The sequence below is a fragment of the Lepidochelys olivacea genome (genome assembly GCF_965140295.1).
Source record: "Lepidochelys olivacea isolate rLepOli2 genome assembly, chromosome: 3".
Taxonomy (NCBI): Eukaryota; Metazoa; Chordata; order Testudines; family Cheloniidae; genus Lepidochelys; species Lepidochelys olivacea.
The window spans coordinates 122,007,551-122,033,396 of record NC_140413.1 but is presented as its reverse complement, the minus strand read 5'-3'; the positions used below and the strand labels follow the sequence as shown (position 1 = coordinate 122,033,396).

The 25,846-nt window shown below is 40.3% G+C and overlaps 1 protein-coding gene across 1 annotated transcript in view; it reads right to left on the bottom strand.

Moving 5' to 3' along the window:
- Positions 1 to 25,846, bottom strand: part of IGF2R (insulin like growth factor 2 receptor) — an 89,642-nt gene that overhangs the window by 19,553 nt on the left and 44,243 nt on the right. Inside the window, exons 20-36 of the mRNA XM_084624409.1 lie at positions 24,126 to 24,227; positions 23,040 to 23,141; positions 22,260 to 22,434; positions 20,407 to 20,574; positions 17,725 to 17,868; positions 17,069 to 17,247; positions 16,527 to 16,614; positions 13,431 to 13,643; positions 12,432 to 12,562; positions 10,846 to 10,943; positions 9,464 to 9,600; positions 8,459 to 8,649; positions 7,607 to 7,733; positions 6,934 to 7,059; positions 3,567 to 3,829; positions 2,233 to 2,445; positions 1,021 to 1,170 (exon numbers count right to left, since the gene is read on the bottom strand). Of these exons, the coding sequence (XP_084480535.1) occupies positions 1,021 to 1,170; positions 2,233 to 2,445; positions 3,567 to 3,829; positions 6,934 to 7,059; positions 7,607 to 7,733; positions 8,459 to 8,649; positions 9,464 to 9,600; positions 10,846 to 10,943; positions 12,432 to 12,562; positions 13,431 to 13,643; positions 16,527 to 16,614; positions 17,069 to 17,247; positions 17,725 to 17,868; positions 20,407 to 20,574; positions 22,260 to 22,434; positions 23,040 to 23,141; positions 24,126 to 24,227 (2,607 nt within the window). The remainder of the gene's footprint in view (positions 1 to 1,020; positions 1,171 to 2,232; positions 2,446 to 3,566; positions 3,830 to 6,933; positions 7,060 to 7,606; positions 7,734 to 8,458; positions 8,650 to 9,463; positions 9,601 to 10,845; positions 10,944 to 12,431; positions 12,563 to 13,430; positions 13,644 to 16,526; positions 16,615 to 17,068; positions 17,248 to 17,724; positions 17,869 to 20,406; positions 20,575 to 22,259; positions 22,435 to 23,039; positions 23,142 to 24,125; positions 24,228 to 25,846) is intronic.

The following is a 25,846-nucleotide window of genomic DNA, read 5'->3' as shown; positions in this document are numbered from 1 at the left end:
GTAGGACTGAGTGACTTGTAGGCTCTGAAATTTTACACTGTTTTGTTTTTCAGGCCAAAAAAATCCGCATTTGTAAGCTACTTTCATAATAAAGAGATTGCACTTCAGAACTTGTATGAGGTGAATTGAAAAATACTGTCTTTTGTTTAGCATTTTTACAGTGCATATATTTGTAAACAAAATATAAAGTGAGCAGTGTGCACTTTGTATTCTGTGTTGTAGTTGAAATCAATATTGAAAATGTAGAAAAACATCCAAAAATATTTAATAAATTTCAATTGGTATTCTATTGTTATAAATGTGATTAATCGCAATTAATTTATTTTTAGTTAATCGCATGAGTTAACTATGATTGACAGCCCTAGTATTAATATAAAAATGTGTATTTTTAAATGTAACTGAACACCTATATTAGAAGAACATTTAAGATGTATTACATTTCCTGTCCTGAGTGCCTAACCAGACAGCTTTAACATTTCATAACAAAGTATCTTTGGTCTTTAAATTGGGGAAAATGGCACACAGGGTACAAAGGAAACATTCAAATAAATTCTAACGTTTTCCTCCAAGAGGCAAAAATTCCACTCCTTCCTTCTGGTACAGGGCTAAGGCTGATCAGAGACAGTATTAAGAGGAAGTTTAAAATGTTAACAATAAGCTACCACTAAACTAATTAACTCAGCAAAGTCTCAGATAGCTTGCAACTTGCGTAATTTGCCGCCTGCCTAAAAATATGTATCTTAATATAACTGAAGAAAGGACTAATTTTCTTTCAGGCCATAAAATGTGAGCTCTCTTCTGAAGCAAAACATACTTGCTGTCTTTTCATGAAGTGCTTTTTTCCCCTCCCCTTCTTACTAGTTTTGGTTGGAGTTTAAAATAGAAATTCACTACGGAAGAGCAAAGTTTACACTATCTCATTGGTTACTTCGCATTTTGCGATACACTTCATATTGTTCCTTTTCCTACACTAAACAAATATGTATTTTCACTGTAAAATATATAAAAAAGAGTTCTTACCAGATTTGTTCCTCTTTTACAGTGGAATACAATAAGAGAGTTGTAGTTTAACATTTTGTCTCCTTCACAAGGAGTTGTACTGTTAAAAGTGATATAAACTTCATTTACAGCGGGATTTATTTTTGGAGGTTCAGTGATGCGACCAATATCCTAAATGAGCAAAAACATTGATTAATGACAGCACATTAAATACTACAGCCCCAGTTTTCAGACGAGCCAAGTAGCTGCATCTTCCATTGACTTACGTGAGAACAGAGGTACTGAGCACCTCTGAAAATCATGCCCTATAACAATTGCTCTCCTTGGATGTACTTTGATTAGATCTTAAAAACAGAAGATAACCACTCACTATGATAAATGGGTAAGCTTGAAAAAAATAGCACATAATAAACCAACAAAATTTCACATCTTGTGTGCAAGATGTGTCGTTAGGCCAAGAAAGAGTGCTGTTTTCAAAGTAACAAACGGGTTTCTTATAAGCCATCATGGAAGCATCCAAAGTCTCAAGTAAAGAAATTTTGTCATTTAAAATACTAGCTTCATTTGCTCACAGCCTTTACTGACTCTTGATGCACATTTTTGTAAGTTAATCTTCACTAAGATTCAGCAAGAGAAAAACTTCAACATCCCTAGCAACCTCCCTTATGGTGGGGAGTTACCATCACCTTCAAATCTGATTTCACCTTCAACTGTTGCTTTGCAAACCATGATATCTGGTAGTCAAGTGTTTGAAGGTAATTCACCTGTAGTTACATTTCACTACACACTGGGACACATACCGCTTCATATTTAGGACACACTATTAATTTTATGGCTAGCATCTTTTCTCCACCATATACAGGCGGTTACTTAAAAGCTTTCTACTCACCAATCCGAACACCTAGTAGGTACTGCTAAATATAAACCACGAATGAGACATGTTTGGCTAACATTTTGGGTCTATCCCAGTGTGAGCTGTCGGTATATATCACAGGAGACAGAAGTCTGCAATGCCAGTGGATCTTTCCAACTCAGAGGATAGCCATGGGGAGTTTGGGGAGAAGTGACAAATGATGTGATGGGGCAGGATTTTGCAGATGTAGTTTTAATCAACCTTTCCCCCAAAACTCATAATCAGACCAGTTTCATTGGGGTAAGAGGTGTTCTTCAAAGGAGTTTTCAGAGTTACAGAATCTCAAAATATTTCAGTGCTGATAGTTACACCATACTTACTATAGGGGGTCCATTAACAGGAACCATGCAGACAGCAGCTCCAGGTGGGCAGTTGACATCTGTGATTGGATTCAGAGGCTCACAGATGTTAATATAGAAATCTGGAGTGAGGTCAGTTAAATCATCATCATCAAATGCCTCATAATAACCAGTTCGATGAATCAGAGGGGAGAGGTCAATAACTGAGCTGCCATTCATCACGGAGCATTTCACCTGTTAGAAAACAAATGTGATGCCTTTATGGGAACTGTTTATTATGCAATGATACTTCCTTTTCTCCCTCTGGCCAGAATTAATTTCAAGTGGGATTAAATTTCAAATTCAGTTTGGAGAGTCTCTGAGTAAAACTGCACTTGTTACTCTTTGCTTAGCTACTGACAGTAATCTACATAATTTATATTTGTTAGAGGAAATGGGATTTTATTATTTAATGTTTATGACTTAGGGCCCAGGTTTGCCACTAAGAAAAAGAGAAATGAAGCATTGGTGTGTAATTTCTTAGTGAAGATAGCCATAAAAATGTCTCAAAGGGTCAGCAAACTCAGCAGCAATCTCAAAATCAGTCCTGGAAGTACACTTCAAGTACAGTATTTAAGCCATTTAATTCCAATGGAGTAATTTTTTCTTCATTGTACAATTGAGTACACTTGTTCTTGTCGTGTTTATACTTTCAGGCACCAAGAGAATCAGAGTTTCTATGTTTCTCAAATCATATGAATGTTTTGGGGTTTTGAATGGTAGCTAGGAAAAAAGCAACAACAACTGCAAAATGGGTCAGATTCATGGACTTCTAAGGCCAGAAGGGACCATTATGATCATCTAACCTGATCTGCGTAACAAGCCACAGAGCCTCACCGTGAAATTCCTGCAACAGGCCCATAACTTCTATTTCAGCTATGGCATATCTTTCAAGACAAAGATGCTCAATAGTGAAATGAGTTAGCTTAGAAGCTATCAAAGTGTGTCACATTAACTCAGAGGTTAACATCTGAAAATGCCTTTTCTGTTCTTGTTAAGAGTACTCTCAGATTGGTCAATAAGCACCAAAACTAGAAATCCTTTGCTTACAAGTACTACCTGGTAGCAGACTTGTACCTTTTACTGTAAGCACAAATTATACTCTCTGCACTTATTGCTAAAAAGACACTTCTGCTATGAACTTCTTTATAAGTTAGGGTACTACACAAGAGGAGACCTTTCCCTTGAAATGTAGAATTTTAACCACCACCACTTTTGCCACATCAGGACAATGCTAACAAGAAGCAAAATGTTTTTTCCACTGTACTGTGTCTGTGGTTTCTGTATCAAAGAGAGACGTTTGTTGATTTTCTTACCTCTGCCTCACAAGCTAAAGAAGTATGCCAAGAAAAGTAATGGGTGCATGTCCTCTCATCAAAGGACAAAAGCACAGGTTGGCTACCAGTTCCAGCATCAGACTTGCACACAAAGCTAAAATAGCTTGTGTGTTTCAATTCAGAGTTTGCAGGACAGGGATCTCCCCCAGAGTAGACAAGTTTCAACAGCTGATCCTCATAAATCAACATTTTGCTCAGTCTTCCAGCATTAACTGGCTTCTGATCACCAATGATGCAGGCACCTAAATTAAGTAAAATGGGGACAAAAGTTATTGGCTAGGAAAGAAAATGAATAATCTGATCGTGCCGTTTATTTGTATGGTAAATTACAATTGTTCCTTAAATCTTACAGTGGTCTTAAACTAGGACTAAAAGAGTTTTGAATTACTACTTTTTTCCCTAAACAAGGCTTACAATTTTTAAATTTTTCCAATTTAAAAAACCCCCTCTCAATATGGTATCAACTACTTGCACCACTATGTTTAAATAACATTTTACAAGCATAAAAATGGAGTGGTGGCTGTAGAACAGGCAAAAGTTTTAGTATAGCTACTCCTAGGGCTCACCACCCATTCCTCATCTCCCCGCAAACATTCAGAATTAGCCATTTGCTTCTTTTAAATTATAAGGGTGCAAAGAACATTAGCCACTGAAAAACTGGAAACAGACTTTTCGTCTAAGATGAAATAAGGTAGGTTACTTGTCCATTTGATGGGTGTTAAACCCTTTGGGTATTAGTATCTCTTTATATTACAGAGATCACTATAAATTACTCAAAGCAGTTAGACAGACAGACAACATTTGAAGTGATGGTGTAACTGTCCTCCTTTGTGGAATTACACATTTATCTGGCAGACTGCAAGAGCTCTGATGGGGTACTACTGTAGCCACTATAGGTCAGGATATGGAGCCACACAGAGCAGCAGAGGCCATCATACCAGACACGCTGTGATACTTAGCCATAAATGGATCCGTGAAGTGTGGACCATCAGTGTTGGTTCCCTTTTCAATTCTAGGAGAGCGGTTTTTGTCTCATCGACTAAAGATTGTTTGGGAGAGGAGAGCTCTATCTCCCCGCCCCCTCCCCCATTAGAATCCCATAGTTTTCTCTCCTTTTGAAAAGATAAACACCCATTTTTTCATGGTCTGTGTGTATAAAACATCCTCACTGCATTTTCCACTTTATGCATCCGATGAAGTGAGCTGTAGCCCACGAAAGCTTATGCTCAAATAAATTGGTTAGTCTCTAAGGTGCCACAAGTACTCCTTTTCTTTTTGCAAATACAGACTAACACGGCTGATACTCTGAAACCTACATGGTAGATAATGCCTTACCTACTACTGTAGGTGACACTTAATAGGAGAGAAGAACACTGTCAGTCTTCTAGACCAGATTAATCTGCTACATAAAGAGTTAAACATCCTCTTATTAGGTCACCACTAGAGGTTTGGTTTAGGGATGGGATTAATACCTAGTGTGGATTACATTTATACTAAATGCACTAAATTAGTCCTGGGGGAATTCTGTGCTACTGCGTGCATGCATATTTAATGTACCCTGCAGATTTCTATTTTTTCATGCAGAAAAAAAGCTTCTGCCAAAATGTTGCTGCAGTTCTGCCTTTTTCCCACCAGAGGGCGCTGTGGCGATAGAACAAAGTTGCTGCTCCCGCAGCAAGGGAAGAGAGAGCTGCCTTCGCAGTGCTGGTCAGGAGACAGGAGCTATGGCGTGCTGGGGGAGGGGGTCAGACAGGTGCTCATAAGGGCTGGGGAGGGGGTGTGCACAGACACATGGGGAAGGGGGGAGGGCACAGAGAACAAGGGGACAGAGGCAGATGTGCCTGACTGAATGGGAGAGGCTAGGTGTCAGCCAGGGTCTGCATGGGGGAAGCTCCCTAATAATCCCTCCCTGCACCTTCCAAAAAACCTGTTCCATACTTTCCCCACCCATACCCAACAGCCCTACAAGTTCACACCCAGGCTCCTCCCCAGCAATTACTTCCCTCTCCCTCAGGTCCTCTGTTTCCCCCAACTCCCCCAAGCCTTTGCACTGCTTTGGAGGGGTGCGGGAAATACAGTTCTGTATTGCCGTTTAAATCAATTATTACTCAGAGTTCTGTATTAATATGCCTAGTAAGGAATCTATTTGTCAAAAAACATTTCCTGAATCTTTTTTGTGGTCTGTATTGTTACAGACATACTTGCTGACAGATATTTTGAAATAAATGACCAAAAATAATTGAAACTGGTATGATAATATTGTGTTATTCTGACAAATAAAATATGCAGAATTTGAAAATATTGTGTGCATATTTTTTAGGCACAGAATTCCCCCAGGTGTAACTAAATGCACCGGCAGAAGTGCTCTTCAATCTAATGATAGCCAATATGCCTTGTAACTGGTTTCCTAACATACAGGAACGTGCATTTATTTCCTTAAATTTGAGTGCAGTTTGAGGTTGTTGGAAGAAGGGTCACAATATATATCTAAGGGGTCTCTTACAGTTTGGCAGCACTTGTATAACTTGCATGTCAATAAAGTCTCACTGAATTGAAATGGAGTCACAGCTGCTTCTTTAATAGTTTGGCTGAATAAATGTAAATGGATTATATTGGTGACTGTTGCATGTCGCTCCACAACTTAGAACAGTTTAACGGAGTTTCTGTTGTTTATTTTTTGCAGTGTTTCTGGTCAGTTTTGCAATCAGCTGTTTATAAGCGATAGGAAGGGGGGGAAAAAAGGTTTAATTTTCTTAAAGAGAAGCGGATTTCCATCTTCTGGGAACCAAACCATATCTTTTGTTCCAAGTGCCAAGTGTTTTGTTTTTTGTTTTTAAGACAGAGTGCTCAATGTCAATTCCCAAGTCTTGCCACAAGCAGAGACCCATAGAGCCTGCACATGCCCAGAGGCTGAGAACTTTGGAGAATTCCACAAAGGACTGGCCCTATTCCCTGCTTGCAGCCAGATCTACGGGTCTGTCTCCATGGTCCAGAGAGAAGGGCTTCTGTTCAGATAGGGACTGGGGAATAACCCTCACTTCTCCAAGAGGAATGTTGTCCATTTCTAACTCCATTCCTAATGTGTTACATTTCTTACGATTGTCAAGATTTTTTTTTTTAAACCAGTGAGTCCCAGCCAGGCTACCTCTATCGCCCCCACATATTAATGCATTATATTCCACTATCTCCTGCCACTTGTATGTTTTGGTGTTTAATACTGTGAGGAAAAATAGGTTTTTCTTTAAGCAAAGAGTTTCACTGACTGATCTATTGTTAGTGATGTGGCATACTATATTCAAGCACAGAAGGCAAATTCAGAAAAAAGCAAACAAAACAAAAAACTTACCAACCCCACTACCACATGGGCTTTTAGCTTCGTTACAAACACTTAACTTAAGTGTTCTACTTCTCTTGCTGTCATAGATAGTGTAGCCAGACTCTCTCTTTAAAGAATTTAGGTCAAAGAGATGGCCTGCAGGGAGAACAAGGAAGAATTTACTCCTTTTCCAGAATCAAAAATAAATAAAATTGAGTCAAACACTGGCTTTTTAAAGAGATGCTTAAGAATGATAGCCCAGCACTCCCCCAACTCCACAGGATGCCTACCAGTTTTGACAATTATTTGCCTTTTAAGCTACTTAAGAGGAATCCAATACTGGGATTTTCTGAGGCAACAATCTGTTCAGGGTCTGCCAGTAGCATTCATGATAGACCAAGCATCTCCAAGAGGCTGAGATGGTAGTTTCTTTACACAATATTTCTCCCACTCACCTCAAAACAGTTCCCCTTTAGAGAAGGTGAGGGGAAACAACCCTCATCTCCCAGCACCTGAGAGTTCTCATGCCACATCTGGCAGAACGAGGGCAAGCTGACCAGGGTTCAGGGACCTCCCATTCTCCTCATTCGTTGTTACTGGCAATGACAGCTAACAGAGTACAAATGCAATACAGTTTCCAGCGGCTCTAACACATCTGGAACACATTGATGCCATGAGCATAAAGTGGTCATGTGTCCCTTACCTGTAGCAGGGTTGGTTACTCTGCAGTCATTTTGCATATTTCTTTTCAGAGGACATGCAGCAGCAGTGAACCATAAGAAAGTATATTCACATTCTTCAATAGCAGTTACTAATTCTGGCTTAGACTCCTGAAACACAGAAGATTTGAAAGAGAAAAAAAAAATCAAAGTATCTTCACACAGGCACGTCAAACATTTAAATGTGACAGACTATCCTTATAGCATTTACCACTTAGGCCAAATCCGTCTAGTCCCACTATGGTGGGAAAGCACCTGGACTCCTATATTATGTTCTGGACATTTCATACTGACAAGGCAGAAGTGGCGATGGGCAAGAGGAATGGCATGAGGAGATTTAAAGAACACAGCTTGGGGGAGTGGGCTGTGATGACTTAAAGAGGTGGGAGCCAGGTAACAATCTGTAAATACTTTTAGGGTGTGAACACAGAAGGTGGCATATATTTGTGCAACAAGATAAATTAAAAAGGAACATTTAGCTCATATATCGGGGCAGGAGGAAAGGGATTCTTCTTCAAGAAGAAAGGTTATTTCAGCTGTGTAATACTTTCCCACAGCAAGTAATGGAAACTCCACTGCTGAGTATGTTTGAAAGCTAGAGAAAATGTTGGACTATGTACTATAGAGAATAACTCTGCACTAGCAGGCATATTAGACATGAAAAAGACCTTTCTGGTCAGTCACTCAAATTTTAGGAGTCTCAGATTAGGAGCTCAACTCCTTACTTAGCTCCCACAGCCAGTTCCAATCCAATTGCACAAAAGGGTTTTTGCACCACCCCCAAAGAGTGGATGTATCACAGCAAGATAAAACCCTACTGGTAGTACCATACTTACAACTCTGCTTTCATCACACTTGAGGCGTAATATTGTTGTCCTCTTGCGAATTTTGTCTGGACATGGCTCCCCATTTATGTACTTTAGAATAGAAATGCCATTTTCCCATTGTGGTCCGTCAGCAACCTCACCTAGATTTATATATTTGGAACCATCCACTAAGCAGGCAGCCGCATCTGACGGACAAGACCCTAGACATGAGATAAACACAGAAAAATGACATTTGCTCTCTGTGACTCCATCACCAGCTGTCCCAACAGTTTAGGATGCATGTTTACGAAACAAGGGATTCTTCCTCATAAATATACCAGCAAATATAGCGGCGAAGTGCTAGGTTACCCACCAACATCACTTTAAAAGAAATGCTTAGCTTGACCGTCACTTTAAATGGCTGACCTCAGTCTCGAAAAGAACTGATTATGTTGCTTTTCAACACTTAGGTCACTTCCACTCATCGCCCAGGGCTCTTTGCTTCCTTTATACAGCTTCACCACCCACTCACAGGGTCATGCAGCGGCAAGACGGGCCAGCCACAGCTGTAGCTGCTAGAAGGGAGGTCTGCTACTGCACAGATCAGCTGCCAGAATGCCTGCCCCCAGACACCCGGCCAAGAATCTAGGATCGGCTTGATAGGGCTAGATAGAAGCAACCTCCTCAAAAGGTCACCCTCCTGCAGTGATGCTCTTGTATGTTATCTCGCCCACCCCCAAGATCTATGGTGGACTTGGAATAAAAGGAGGAAGAGCTAGATAGTAGTGAAGCAAGACTGAGGCTGTGGAGGGGTGAGGGTAAAGAGGAGAGCTGCTGGAGAACACCACTGGTTAGAATGAAACTGACCCTCCCCCTGCTGCCCACAAGCCACAGCTGTGCCTGTGTCTACTCTGCACCTGGTGATCTTTTGCTTTGCTGTTGGAGCAGTGGGGACAGGAGACAGGGCTGTCTCTCCTCCTGTTTTCATCCCATAACTACCAATGGCATTTAAATAGATATTTCTCTTGCTCTTACCTGCACCTGCATGTAGCACTAAGGACTGGCAGACATTAATATAGTATTTTTGTGTTGAGCCAGACATTGGAATAGCTTCCCAGTTTTCTCTACGCCGTGTCAGAGGTGAAAGATCAAATGAGTTTCCTTTGTTGTCTCTGCATTAAACAAACAGTTTTACATTTAGATGAATCAAAGCCACCTCCAAAAGCAGACCACCACGCTGGGTCAACAATTCTGCACGGATTCAGGGGAAAATGCCACATGCAGTAAGCATCTGGAACTCCTGCACCAATAATAGGTTTCTGGTTGGGATGCTGCTAATAGGTCTCACACCTCGTAGGTTTGCCAAGACCAGCCATTAGATAGGGTGGACCAGTGCTATGAGGTGTTACGGAGAATCCTCTATCTAGGTCTCTAGCTGGTGTGTCTTACTCACAGTCACAGCGCTTGCCAGATTTGGGGTCAGGAAGGAGTTATCCCTGCCCGGGTCAGATGGGCTGGGGCACTGGGGATTTTTTTTCCTCCCTTCCTTTGCAGCATGGGGTGCGGTTCATGTGCTAGGACTATCTGGGTTTCTCTCACCTAATCAATTCCCTGCAATTGCAGAGGCCTCTGGCACAGGGGCACCACAGTCTCCCCTGTTCCCTGCCTGTGGCACACAGTTCAGTCTTCTGAGGATTAAATGCTTTAGTCTAACTAAAGTCTCTGGGCTTACTCTAGGTGTGTCTGGGTAGAACTTCATGAATCCGGATATACATTAATTAGATCCTCTAGTCTGAATTCTGGGCTCTTCTAGCCTTAATCTCCATGAAACTATGACCTAGAGAACTATTCAAAAATGTTTTTACTGGGAAAGTCTCACGAGTCATCTTGCTTCTAGGAGGGTCAGAGAGCACAAGCTGGTGGTCAGCTATAGTTCAGTACACAGACAGCAAACTCAAACATTAGGTTCCAGTTTCCATCATACATACCCCTCCTTTTCAATAGCTCAAAAACCCAACACCAACAGCTTCATATTATCTCTGGCCTCTCTTTCTGCTCCTTCCCCCGCTCAGTCTAACAACATCCATCTTGCCACTTCCCCCGCTCAGTCTAACATCATCCATCTTGCCACTAAACTGTTAAACCCTCCCTACTTCCCAAAAGCAGTCTATCCTATATACAAAATTAGTTCATAAGCTTAAGTTTGTTTTCCCCCATCCCAGAGAACTACATTTGCACTTGGGCATTGCTGATACATGTGACAATTTAACCCATTGCTAATTCACACTGGATCACGTTAGAGAGAAAATAATGGCTGTGATTATAGCCACTCATGCTGAATACAATGTCTCCTGAATGGGCACATGTCACCACAAGCACATCACTACCAGTTTAGGTCAGAGGGAAGCACAGCTTACTTGTAGGAGCATTCTATAGATCGGAAGGGTGGACAGGCATATGGGGTGTGCCATTCAAACAGGTAGGTGCAATCTGGAGTTTCTTTTAGAAACACTGGCTGAGAAAAACAGAACCAGAGAAGTTTATATTTCACATATCTAAATACAGCGGTGAACAAAATTTCCCCTACTTCCTTATTTGGCTTTCAAACATTAGTGCAGTTGGACAAGACACCAGAGATCTAACGTTACACAGCTGAATGCAGAGGATACCTTCACGTGTTACTAGTCCTAAAGTTGCGTACACATGACTGGAGCTCAGAAAAAAGCCATTCGTCAAGGGCATGTAAAAATGTTACCCAAAGGAGAGGGTCAAGAACGATTGGCTCTTCTAGAGGATTGTGGGGAGGGAGGAGTAGCAGAGCAGCGTAAGGGCCACTGTTTCTTTAACCAGGAAGGAAAAGGAAAATGAGGGATCAGAGTGGACAGAACTGCTAGCTTCTGCCCAGTTCCCTCCAAAATGGGAGTGGGTAAGCAGAGCAACCCCCAGAGCCACTGGTCCTTTCAGAGTATGGGCTAGGGAAAAAGGAGCAGAGGGATCAGGAGGAGGGCCACCTGCACCTTCACGGTGATACTGAGGGCTACAGAGACAGCCCTGTGAAGATGTAAATTAATTTTATTTACAAGGCAACAGATTTGGTTCATTGGGGATGGCAGAACTGGAAGTGCCGACATGGCCATAAAAAATAAAGCAGGCCTAAGCTCTGGAAAGTTGGGGCTTTTAGGAACAATGCAGTGCAGCAATATATTTCTTCCAGACTAAGAGGCTTAATCCTCAGGCAAATACTGTACATTCCAGGAAGTTATTCACACTTTGCAATGCAACTCTTCTGGATGCATTTGTTTCCAATTGATTTCAAGCACACTCTTCACATTTCTAAGGCTGCCTGATGTTTGTGGAGTCAACCACAGTCAGTTGGGGCAAGATTACCATGATCAAGAGGAACGTATTTCCCAGAATTCTGTACCTTCTAATAATTCACTTAAAAGGTATGTTTGTTATAAAACAAAATCTCTGTCAACGTGTAACAAAAGAATAATAAAAAGAAAGCCCTGTTCTTCTGTAGAACAAGCTACTCATCCTTACGCCATGTGTTTTACACTTTAAAAGTCAACTTATTCCCTTATAAAAGGAAAGATTCTTTCCCAGTCTCCCTTAAAAGCTAGTTCAGGGCTCATGATTCAGCTACTGTATTCACAGTAATTCTCTGGAAAGAGAAATGGTGCTAGAGATTTCCCTGGGGTCCCCACATCATGCCAGGCAGACATCCAGATGCCACATGAGGGTGCCTTGCATTTAGCTGCTGATGCGTTTTCTAGCTAGCCACATTATCCCACAACTCAGGAGGAGAACAAAACAATTTAACTCAGTTGGGGGGGGGGGAAATGGGAGGTGTTGTTAATGGAGGACTACACTTTTCTTGAAACAAGATGCATAGCTTCCCTTACACTTGTCTCCCCAGCCCTCTCATGAGGATAATTTCAGAAACTATTATTTTTTCTGTAGCTCCTGAAGACTTGTCTCAATGTACAAAACACATACTAACCTCCAGAGTGTTGTGATCACAATAAAAAAATATGGCAGTTGAGCGTTCATATATTTTGTGGCATTTCTCTCCACTGGTATAGTTGATTTTTATTAATCCATTTTCAAAAGTCAGCTTCTCAGTATACAAACCTTTTAAATTAGACAAGCAAATTACTACTTGAATCCAACTACAGAAAGTTAATCCAGTACATTTGCATAGTTATTGCCAATATTTCTGCCAGCAGGGCCACAAGGATTAAGTAAGCGACAGTAATTTAAAAAACAATACATTTCTGCCAATACTGTCTCAAATCACGACAGACAAGTTACAGGTTTCTGGTGATATTAAATTTTTTAGCTACATCGAATAATTCAATCTTCGCTTTGAAAGAAAGAAATTCTATGTAGCAAGATTGCCATAGTCGGAGGCCTTATGTGCTCTTCTGCAATGTCTTTACCATCATTGCCAGTTAGATGGCAGAATGGGCACAGGTTCTTCTTTCTACTCTGAAATCATCCTGACATTTTTCACTGAAGCCACACTCCATTTGCTAGCCCATGTAGCCACCTCATCTGCCCCTGTTCATTAGCTAATGAAGATTCATATAAAGCCGCTCCAGCAAATGCGGTGCTCTCAGTCCCTCCGAGCTCAAAGGGAGGTTTGAACTCCCAACTTGAGCTACTGATTCACTGTGGTCTGTACCCTACAGTTTTGTGGCAGTACAGGACTTATTCAAAGCTGACAACTGGATTTGGAGAATCATTGACTAGAGTCAGAAGAAGAGATGGTAAGGACTGCTTCTAGTTATACAGAAGCCATTTTAGGGAACACGGAAGTAGATGTTGCTCTTTAAATGATGTTTTACTATTTTATATTAGGATCTGCTTGGCAGTGGTTCTTTACCTCCAGGAGATGCATAGTAAAGCATGATGCCACTGAAAAGCTGCACTCACACTTCCAGAGTGATGTAGCAACCCCCTCCCAACTCCTTTTCACTAAATCCAACAACTACTATACCTGCTACTTTTCTAAGAGTCGGGTCTTGCTTCTTTACTTGGCATGACGACACATTGTTCTGATGATTTGGCTGAGGGCATGCTTCCGTTATTCTCTCACAGACTCTGAAATAGTAGTCATATTCATCTGTACTCACTTTCTTCTCCTTCCCAGAAAGAGGCCTCAGATCATACACAAAGTTGTACCTTGGATCTTTAACTTGACAGTTATCTCCTTTAAATCAAAGTTAACAGAAGGCTTAAATTGCAAATAAATTAACACAGCTAAAACACAAGTTATGTAAGATACGCTCAGAGACAGTCATACATACCCACAGCTGCAGAGTCAAACCTGTACAAAGGACAGTCCTTATTAGGCAGCCTCCTGCCCATCACTCCTAAGAGCCTTAGAATAAATTTTCCTCCAAACTTTATTGGAAGGCCACTTCAGTTAAAACAACTCATTTCTGTTGATCACGTGAGAAGCCACTTAAGAGTTTCACTCTTATTTAGCTTTTAGTGACAATTTATTAAGAGAAAAGCTCAACAATTCTTAATAACCCCTTAAAATTGTTAAATAAAAGCTTGTACTATTCACTGTTTTAAAGCAATATTCAAAAATAGACTCATGAGGCAAAATATGGCCATGGATCAAAAACAGTCTAGGAAGCAGGACAGAGTAGGATTAAATAGTCAACTTTCATCATGCCAAAAGGTTAAAAGCGGAGTGCTGCCAGGTCCAGGACCTTTACTTATTAATGATCTGCAAATGGAGAGTGAGTAGTGAGGTAGCAAGGAGGAGAGCAGTTTTGGATGGGCAGCTTATCCCATTTCTGTCTAGTGTAGAGCTCTTAAACCACTCTCTAAGCATCAGGTGGCAATACTGGAGTAAGACTACCTCAGGTCTGATCTGCAGTGGCAATTCCTATGTTCAGCTGCCATAATGTACATTTACATATTTTATCTGTCTATCACAACTTTACTTAAATGGAAGAGCTAGAGAGTAGTTGTGGGTTAAACTGTAACTTGAAGAGCCAAACCCTCAGCTGGTGTAAGTCAGTACATCTTCACTGCCTTCAATGGATGGAACTACACTGATTTACAACAGCTAAGGTTCTGGTGCCACATTTTAAACAGATTTTAATCAAACCAAGACACCTGTGTGTTGAGAATCACCACTGTGTATTTTGAGCTATTCCCTCCACACACCACCAAGCTTACTAGGTCCCAAATAAAGGTAATTCTAATGGGATTGGCCTTTGCAGCAGTACTGATCCTACAGCATTATCAAGAGTAACAATAATGGCTCAGAGTACTTTTATAACAAAAGTTCTGAATTTTGCTGATACATCATTGACAATTTAAACAGAGAAAAAACTAAGAATTCAGGATCACAATGGCACACAAGTTACCAGAAAGCTTCTATGGAAGGCTGGGCATTTAACATTAGAGCTTGAAATTAAAAAAAAAAAAAAAAAATGTACCCAACCCCTACCAGCATGAGGGCTAAGTTTAGGAGTCTGGGTCAGACACCTGTGCTGCCACACCCTACCCTAGGGTTACACTTTGTAACTTTCATGAAGCACAGAGTATGATAAAAGTCCACAACTTGTTTGTCATCACAGGTCAGTGGATTTTTCAGATACTAAAAGCTCTCTCTTCATAACCAAGATGAGCCTTTCGTGCTCCGAGATTTTGTATATGAAGGTCCTCAAAGAATCAATCCTGAAGCACTTACATGAAAGGAAAGTGATCAGGAACAGTCAGCATGTATTCACCAAGGGAAGGTCATGCCTGACTAATCTAATCGCCTTCTATGATGAGATTACTGGTTGTGTGGATGAAGGGAAAGCAGTGGATGTATTGTATCTTGACTTTAGCAAAGCTTTTGACATGGTCTCCCACAGTATTCTTATCAACAAGTTAAAGAAGTATGGGCTGGATGAATGCACTATAAGGTGGGTAGAAAGTTGGCTAGATTGTCGGGCTCAACGGGTAGTGATCAATGGCTCCACATCTAGTTGGCAGCCGGTGTCAAGTGGAGTGCCCCAAGGGTCAGTCCTGGGGCTGGTTTTGTTCAATATCTTCATAAATGATCTGGAGGAGGATAGTGTGGATTGCACTCTCAGCAAGTTTGCGGAAGATACTAAACTGGGAGGAGTGGTAGATACGCTGGAGGGCAGGGATAGGATACAGAAGGACCTAGACAAATTGGAGGATTGGGCCAAAAGAAATCTGATGAGGTTCAATAAGGATAAGTGCAGGGTCCTGCACTTAGGACGGAAGAACCCAATGCACAGCTACAGACTAGGGACCGAATGGCTAGGCAGCAGTTCTGCGGAAAAGGACCTAGGGGTGACAGTGGACGAGAAGCTGGATATGAGTCAGCAGTGTGCCCTTGTTGCCAAGAAGGCCAATGGCATTTTGGGATGTATAAGTAGGGGCATAGCGAGCAGATCGAGGGACGTGATTGTCCCCCTCTACTCGACATTGGTGAGGCCTCATGTGGAGTACTGTGTCCAGTTTTGGGCCCCACACTACAAGAAGGATGTGGATAAATTGGAGAGAGTCCAGCGAAGGGCAACAAAAATGATTAGGGGTCTGGAACACACGATTTATGAGGAGAGGCTGAGGGAACTGGGATTGTTTAGTCTGCAGAAGAGAAGAATGAGGGGGGATTTGATAGCTGCTTTCAACTACCTGAGAGGTAGTTCCAGAGAGGATGGTTGTAGACTATTCTCAGTGGTGGAAGAGGACAGAACAAGGAGTAATGGTCTCAAGTTGCAGTGGGGGAGGTTTAGGTTGGATATTAGGAAAAACTTTTTCACTAGGAGGGTGGTGAAACACTGGAATGCGTTGCCTAGGGAGGTGGTGGAATCTCCTTCCTTAGAAGTTTTTAAGGTCAGGCTTGACAAAGCCCTGGCTGGGATGATTTAATTGGGGATGGGTCCTGCTTTTGAGCAGGGGGTTGGACTAGATGACCTCCTGAGGTCCCTTCCAACCCTGATATTCTATGAATTACACAAGTATTTTCACAAAAGCATTGTGTACAAAACTGTTGTAATATTAAAGAACAAGATCAAATTTCATATTTAATTCCAGTTTAGAGACTTTTTACCTTCTGCTTTGTGGACAGGACAGGCTGCCAGGGTTCTCCATATAAACACAAATTCACAATCATCCTCATGCTGAAACACAGGTGACCCCTACAACACAAACACATGGGGAATAATCACCAGTTCTAATATTTAAGGTTTCTCTTTCTAGGTAAGCAGGGAGAGGGGAGAAGATAAATGCATTTTATAAACAAACAAACTCAAAGTGTATTTCTAAGTCATGGAGATTGAATTCAAGCAGACTCATCTAATGCCTGTACTTTTAACCCTATAAATCAGGTTCCTGAACAAAGCCACTGTTATTGAGTAATAATGGGGAGTCTAGTATTGCACAGCATAAAACTTTATTCAGTAAAGGCCGATGAAAATGATTTTCCCTTTTCTGGCTATTAGAATATATTGAAAAATATTGCTAAGCAAAATTTAGAGGCCTCCAATTCTGTTTTTTTCTGGAATGGAGAAATAAAATACATTTCGTTACGTGCCATAAGACGGAACTATTACCAGGATTTGATTTTTATATAAAATCACCACACACACTTACTAGGGTTTGATCACACTCAAAGAGGATACGTGTAGAATAGCGCTGTTTATCTTTGCATGTGTCACCATTCAAGTAAGTAATACTAAGAGACCCATCGGTAGCAGCTTGAGGACTTATCTGAATAACACCAAGGTTCTGGCCTTTATCAGCAGATTTCACACAAGATCCTATTGCACCACCTGCAGGAATAGGAAATTTTATGTCATGCTGCATTTTCATTACAGAAAAATCCACTTATGGAGACATAATTTAAAAAAGCAGAGTGGATCAAAAAATGCAGTAGCTCATATCAAAGAGTGAACTGGGATCACTATATAAAAAGTGTCACCAGTTCATCTGAAGCTGACAGCACATTTTATTCAGAACTTTACTTTGTTTTGTTAGACTGAAAATGCACCTTGCTAAGCTTATGTATTCATGTTAGTGGTTCCAACAAGTTCCTTACCAGATTAAGATAAACAGAAGGGGCATTTTTTTTAAAATGTATTTATGGCTACCACCTTTGCTATAGCCTGTACTAACAACAAACTGGTTCAATCCTAAAATAAACATAACACAGAAAGAGATAAATATCAATTCTTTACTTCATAAAAATTACTCAAGTCATAAAACCACAAGCTAGGAAGAGAGATTTTAATGCGCCACTGTCAGCTTACCAGGGCATCCGGGCACATAAGGTAGAGGCTTGCAAACATTCAAATAGAAAGTTCTTGTTTTTGCATCTTTTGAAGTATCTACAGCAATCCAGGGCTCTCCCTCCTTGCTCAAGTCACTTAGATCATATTCATTGCCAGCTGAGTCTGAAATGTATTTGGGATGTACAATAAGTTGAGGGGACATTAGGTTGAGGACAATAAATATAAAAACTGACCTTCGTAATGTTCTTGTTACAAGGTTAGATGGCTCCTCGATACATACCGAAGTCTCATTACCAATATGAATTTATTAAGGCAGCAGTTCCCAAACTGGTCCATAGGACCCCTCCCGAAGGTCCATGAAAAGCTAGCTGGCCAGCCAAAAATACTGGCTCTGTTATACCAAACTGCATGCAGTGTTGCTGTAGCCATGTTGGTCCCAAGATATGAGAGACAAAGTGGGTGAGGTAATATCTTTTAGTGGACCAACTTCTGTTGGTGAGAGAGACAGGCTTTCCAGCTTACACAGAGCTCTTCTTCAGGTCATCTTTGTATAAGCTAGAAAGCTTGTCTCTCACCAACAGAAGTTGGTCCAACAGATTATCTCACCCACTTCATCTCTCTAATACCACAGTATGGACAGCTAGAAAATGAAAGCTTATGCTCAAATAAATTGGTTAGTCTCTAAGGTGCCACAAGTACTCCTTTTCTTTTTGCGAATACAGACTAACACGGCTGTTACTCTGAAATCTATATTCCCTTAGTTTTCCATGCAAGCATTGAGATAGTTGTCACAGGAATGTTATGAAATGGACTTCTGGACCTTTCCTCTCCCATTTGTTGTTAATGTGGTACACTATGGAAAAGAGACAAGAACTCACTCCCAAATTAAGTACACTTGGTAGAGCATGTTTTTAGCTATCTACACTGAGGTGGCACCCGAATAGGATCAGGGTCTCACTGGGCTCAATGTCATACATACAGTTCTCAATGACATTGATTTTTTTTTCCAAGCTAATTTTTTTCCTTTGGCATAGTCTTCCAAACGAGCAGTACATAGACCTAATACTGCTGCATGTGGTCGCTTTTATCACTGAATCTGGAAGCAACATTGATTTGTCTGTAGACAGATTCTAAGGGCATAAGGCTACTGTTCTCACAGCTCTATGGATATAATGGTCTATGGGCGTGAAACATGGACCTATTATGAACAGCACATTAAAAATCTTGACAGTTTCTATTTAGAGCTAGACATCAAATGGCAGGTCCAGGTGTCCAACATGGAAGTTTTGTCAAAAGCTGGTTCAGTTGGTATCGAGGGTTATTTGCTTTGCATCCAACTGATATGGACACACTCATGGACTGGTCATGTAAGTTGTATGCCCGAGACCAATCAAAACTAACACCAGCAATAATGTGCAGCTCAACCAGCACAACCAGGCAAATGGCCCTGTGGTTAGTGCGGTAAGTATTATTCTTCTCCAACTGGTCTTTGGAGCTATGCTATGACCCATCAATACAAACTGAGATTGTCGACATCCTCTAATTCAGGGTGACTATTATAATAATAATAATACAGACCTAGCTGCATGACATACAGACACATGCAAGTGACCATACAGCTGACTCTTTCCAGTGCAGACTGAAGAATAGTGGTTGTCAAAAGTCAGCTATCAAGCTTGGTAGGGTCAAAATTTCATATATATCTATCTGCAAAGTCAATTAGTTCCTAGCTTTCTCCTAAAACTAAGACTTTAAAAAAGTCTTGTACCCTAGGAACATAGATACTATTGGCATGCAACAGAGGAACCTTCCATTTTCTGGATTCTAATGAGGTTAACAGTCATGAAGAGAGCTGCTTCCTTTTAGGTACTACTCAGCTACATAAATGAAGTATTTTAGTCAAACTCCTTTTTGAGGACAATCCCAGCTTAGGACACCAAAAACCAAAAAGCTACCACATGGTTTCCAAGTCCTTCATAATCATAAATCAGGAAACATTTGTAGCTTCACCATACTGAGATAAGGAACCAGTTGATTTACTTATCTAAATAAGCAGCATCACCAATATGAGTACTCTGGGCACTTCTAACAAATACTTAAAAATACAAACAGCAACCCCATGATATACCAGATAAAGCACCCCTTGAAGCCCAAATTCTCCACTTTCACTAATAATCATCACTATCAATATTTGCTTCTTTAGCAGCCTCCTAACAAGATGTGCTGCAGGTGCGAAGAAGTTATCAGTAGGGTTTACATGTGAGAAAACAGAGTGGTAAAGAGCCAAGCCACTAGGGAAAACAGTAACATGTGACTCAGATGTGAATTACTGATCAAATATACACCTAACGTTTAAAAACGTTAGAGAAAAGAGTGCTACGTTAGCAAACAATTAATATGCACCATTAAATAACTGCAGTTTAGCCCTCCATGAATCATCTACCCACGTTTTTACATGCTTATTTATAAACTGTAATTACGTTTGAGCTCATTTTTATAAAAGAATCAAAACTAGTGCTAGCAAACAAGGGTTAGAAAAGTTCTTCTAGACTCTTACCTGAAGATAATGAGTTTTTAAACATTTTTGACCCTACCTCAAACTTTCACTCATCTCCATAGAAAGCTTTACCTTTTGTTCAATTACCCTCACCTCTATGATATGCATTTCATGCAACACCCCCACAGTCAAAATGTACTTACCAGTAACCTGGCAGTCTACTGGAGCAGGGGCACAGGCTAAGGCTGTATGAAACTCAAAGAACGTATTATGAATTCCCAGTGCACTGTTTATTTCTTCCTCCACAAATTTAAGTTCTCCAGGGTATGAGTCATTACAGATGAAAGTCACTGTAAAAGTGTCTGATGCTCCTGTGTGGAGATACAGCAAATGATCTACTGCTGCATGCAACTGAGATTTGTTTTCTAATCTCAGATTAAAGAAAAGTGAGCACTCTAAGAATAACAGTCACTCTCCTAACTCAGCATATCCATTTGTTGCAGTAAATCAAACTGTAAACCTTAATATCGGTCAGAAAAATTCAACCTTGTCTGCAGTGTTTCGAACTACAAAACAAAAAACTCCCCAACAGGGAGCCTTTAGAGAGGATCTGGGCCAGAATTATTCAATTGCCAATTAGAGTTTAAAAAAACCACACACGAACACACCACACACCCCAGTTTAAACAGACTTGTCATTGGAAGCATATCAAATCATGGACCGCTGAGGCTGATTTCAGAAACAAGTATGCCCAGTAAGAACTGTGCTCCTTGAACCCTTGACCACAAAAAAAAGCAGCCCATACAGATACACACCCCATCACTATTCAGGCATCAGATACTGTTGCCATGGCTGCTGACAAGTTATCCATGAAAAAGTGAGCTCTGATTTCTACGCAAAGTCCAGGATCTTGGCTCAGACATTAAGGAAACAATTACAGCAGCACTCTTTTGGCCTATTCCAATGGAATAGCTTCCAAGCAAAAACAGAACAAATGGAGTCTCAAGACCGGCATTGCTGAATGCAGTAGGTTGGGCGTGAAGGGAGAACAGAAGACACCCTAAATCAGACAAAGAGAGAGGACTTAAGTTACATAGGGCCTCAAGAAGTAGTGCCAAGAAGCTTGAGCTTTACCTATTATTTCTGACATTATGATGTTTGATATAAACTTTCCAGTTAGTCTTCATAATTGTAGGTTATCCATTTTATATGGCACCCAGCAACAATAATATGTTTGGTGCCAACTGTTATGGTGACAGATCTTCACCAATCTATGGACTATCATTTAAAATTAAGCATAATGCTTAAGACGGTACATCGACCCTTCCTGCCCAGTGCTCCTTTCTCAAACGGCCACATTCCTTTCCCAATAAAGGCCATGTCTCCCAGTTGGGAGCCCAGAAACAGAGTTCGTTCAGACATGCAAGTGAACAGTTTCCCAAGCACGTTTCAGCTTCAGAAAGTTAGTCATGATAAGAAATAGGAGCAGTCATTCAAGACAGTATGCCACCTAGAGCTAATTAAAAGTTACTGATCAAAGTGTTTGAAAAGGTATTTGTCAAATTGAAAACTTGTGGATAATTCAATTCAGCCACAGTTTTGCCAAAAAAGCCCAAAGTGATCATAAAATGAAAGTTTCAATTTGAAACTAAAATCAAGTTGGTTTTCCCTATTCCCCCCTTCCCACTCTTCTGGGGGGGTAGGGGGGGCAGAGGGGAGGAGATGTTTCTTCAGATTTTTATTAAGTTAAAAAACAGAGAAAAAGAAACTAAACTGAAACCCAAAACATTTTGTTTAATGAAACTATGAAAATGTTGACATGTGTTTCACAGAAAACTTGAGAGTTTTTACTCAGTTTTTCTGCAGCATGAAAAATTCTCATTTCTTTTGAGGTTTTTGTAGAAATTAATTTGGGTTTTTCCACACAGCTTTAACACACTGAATTTATCAGATAGATTTTGTTGCACAAAGAACAGGGCCTGGGAATGAAACCATCACCACAGATCTAAAGCAAACGCCAATTAATTGAAACCATAGCATGGGATTTTGAACTCACCTGATTTTACCTCAAAATTGCCTCTGTAGGTAAGAGTTAGAAATCCTTCTGGGGACAGAGAGAGGGTTTTGTCCAATTCCACTATCCTCACTGATATCAGATCTTCTACTTCACATCCACCAGCTGGTTTTCCGTAAATAGTACCACAATCTGGTGCTGGTCCACAAATATTTAGCTAAAAAAAAATTAAAATGTGAATAATGTTAACTTGCCTGAAGAATTAACATTGAGAACCATTCCCACATAAAAGCAACATCAGAACATAGCCTCTGCTGTTTCTGGCCCACAGGAGGGCTGTCTATACAGGATAATTAAATCCCACATTTCTGCACTCACCCTGGTTCTTGCTTACTTCCTTTTTTATGTATGTCGACATCAGTACAGAGAGGGTAGTTGATCTGTTTATGACCCTCCACCACCATCCAAAAGAAAAGGGAGCACGCAATGTAGTAAAACCAGAAACACAGCAAAAACCACACCAGTTTTATCATTTTGTCAGCATCAGGAAGATGGCTTTCGAGTTACTTTCGAGGTGTACCAAGTGTCAGTTTGACTTTTTCCTCAAATTTCTTCTCACCAGCCACTGAAAAAACTATTTAACTGCCTTCCACTCCTTTCCCGAAGTAAGGCATTGCCTGGCTGACTCATAAGGATACTGGCACAAAGGATAGGATCAGCTGTCAAACTTTCCACTTTACCAACTAAGACCAGAAGGCATGAACCAGCTGCAGTCTGTACATTTAAAAAAAATAAAATAAAAATAAATAAATTAAAAAGTACCATAAATGTCTTCCCAATTCCACTGGTTATATAGCCTTTTTCTGAAGCTAGTGGTTGCAAGTTGAACAAAAAGCCACTGTTTGGATCTCTCACAGAGCAGGACTGAAAAAAAAAATGGAGGTGGGGTTGAGAGGTGGAGGAAGAGAGTTAGTTATTTTAAGAAGGGACCTGCAGATAAACTTGGAAATTATTTGTAAAAAGGAGACGCTATATACATAGCTTTAAAAAACTGCACCTTTACAAATATGCATAATGACCAGGAGGGTCACAACGTAACTTGGGCAAGGGCTAACTGAGATTTAATTTAGACTGACTAACAGTCAGTAACAGTACTGACTAACAGTTACAGTAACAGTAACACCACATTTGTATTCTTTAGTGCAGTGCAAGGACAGCTGCCCATTTACTGTCTGCGAAGCTACCCAAGAAAGCATGCACCACTGGCATACTGGTACAACTGAACATAATCCTCTATAAAGCAAGTCTGAAAAGGCAAATAAAGACAACTAAATGAGGGAGAAGAGAACGCATCAATGAAATTATAAAAGGACATGCAGATATTTTGCAACACAGTCACTAGTTTAGATCCAATCCAGGATGTGCATAAAAATCTGAGGGTTATTCAATTGCCAGTGTGAAATTAGTCTGATCTCCCTACAGATCTTTACAAATCCAGATGCAGCTGTGATGAGCTGAGCATAAATCCCTGGACAGATATAATACAGTTGGTAGTTTGTTGGTGGTCTCAGTAGGGGAGCAAAACAATTCAATGGTCATAACAAGTAAGTTACCCTATCTCCAGGGGTGGTTTTTCTAGGTCAACATTCTAATATATTAGTAGAGCCATTTGGGAAAATTGCCTTATTGCTTCTCATGACATAACTGCTCTATTGATCACTTAACAGAGGACTTCACTCTTGAGTATTCTAAGTCTGGCCCCTTTCAGTAGCTCTGGATTAACTTTAAAAACTACTTTGGTAAAACTAGCTTTGCAGGAGACAATAACGTGAGGAAAAAAGGGACAAATGGCAGCAGAGCATGAAGAACAATTTTTAATGGCTACAAAATAGCCCTCCCCACTCTCACCTGAGTTTCATCTTTTGTTGTTGTGACTGGACAAGCAGCTTCTGTTTCCCACAGAAAGGTGACAACACATTCTCGATTATCAATAAACCTGGGGCTGCTACTCTGAAAATTCAAATTGCAAAGAAAACATAAAATTAAAAAAAGACTCATTTAAAGTGTATCTGTTTCATCTTATGTCAAAACTACTAATTCTTGAAAATTTGCTATTTTAATAAGAGTTTAGGGACAAATTCTCAGTTGATTGAGAATCTGGCTCAAATTAAAAAACCAAAAAACAAAACAAAAAAAACCTTATTACTGCACATGTACTTTGTGGTACCTTTTCCCCAGCCAACAGTTCAAGACTTTCAGTATGTAGAGTGCCTACATTAACCAAACAGCTTAGACTAAATAGCTAATTGTATTAAAGACCTGCATTAACAAAACAAAAAAGTCCTACTTATACACTTATCAAATCCAATATTTAATTGAATTATTCATAAATTTCAGGGCTTGACACATAGTCCATTATGATAAGCAAGCAATTACTGTCAGGAAATATTGAGTAAATAGGGCCATGAAGCACTAGAAGGTTAGTTTAACTACTTCAAATAAGAAATATTCAGAAATTTACTGTGATCGAGTGTTATAGGTCCAAATTTACTCTGTACTGGTTTGCTTTTGCAGGTAAGTGCTAAAATCCACATATATATATATCCTATGTCCCTTGTACTAAGATTCTGACCATGATAATGTTATGCACTGATCTCAGAGTCGTGCAATATTTAAAACACCTAGGATGCAGCAAGAACAAACCTAGAACAAGTATTATTCCAGGCTTTCTACCTTAAATCTGAATTCCCTTGCTTATGTGGAGTTAAGTAATTGTAGTTTTGATATAAACAAAATGGGAAACAGTTATATACATGCATGACAAAACAGAGACAGTGAAACTGTTAAGTCTGGTTGCCTTATAAAGCACATAGGTTTCCTCATTTTGGATCTATCCTCTCCCTATGGTCACATTAGAAAACTTACACATTCATATTGTAATTTAAGACTCAGAGTTACGTGTGTAAATCCTCATGCATATCAAGGTCATATGAGAGCCAGCCTCTGGTCACTCAATAACAGACCTAAAAGTGGCAATTCTTCAACAAAAAACCCTTCAAAAACCACACACACTCTAACATGAAGCTGCAGAACTGGAATTAATTTGCAAACTGGACATCAGATTAGGCCTGAACAGAGACTGGGAGTGGTTGGGTCATTACAAAACCTAAACTTAATTTCTCCCTACGGTTACTCTTTCTGGTCAACTGTCTGTAATGGGCCACTCTCTTACCACTTCAGAAGTTATTTTTCCTCCCTGGGTATTCTGCTGTTGATTTAACTCATTAGACTGAGCTCACACTTGGTAAAGCAACCCCCCATCCTTTCTTGTATTTATACCTGCTCCTGTATTTTCACTCCATGCATCCAATGAAGTGGGTTCTAGCCCATGAAAGCTTATGCCCAAATAAATGTTAGTCTAAGGTGCCACAAGAACTCCTCGTTGTTTTTGCTGATACAGACTAACACAGCTACCCCTCTGAAACCAGTCTTAAATATGGCCTCCAGATCAGACCATTAACTTCTCAATTGTTACAGTCTTGTTTGTCTCTCTTTAAAATTTGGCTAACAATGTAAGTCAACTCTAGATACATTGCTGAAGCACCAGAGTCATGGGGGGGGGGGGGGGG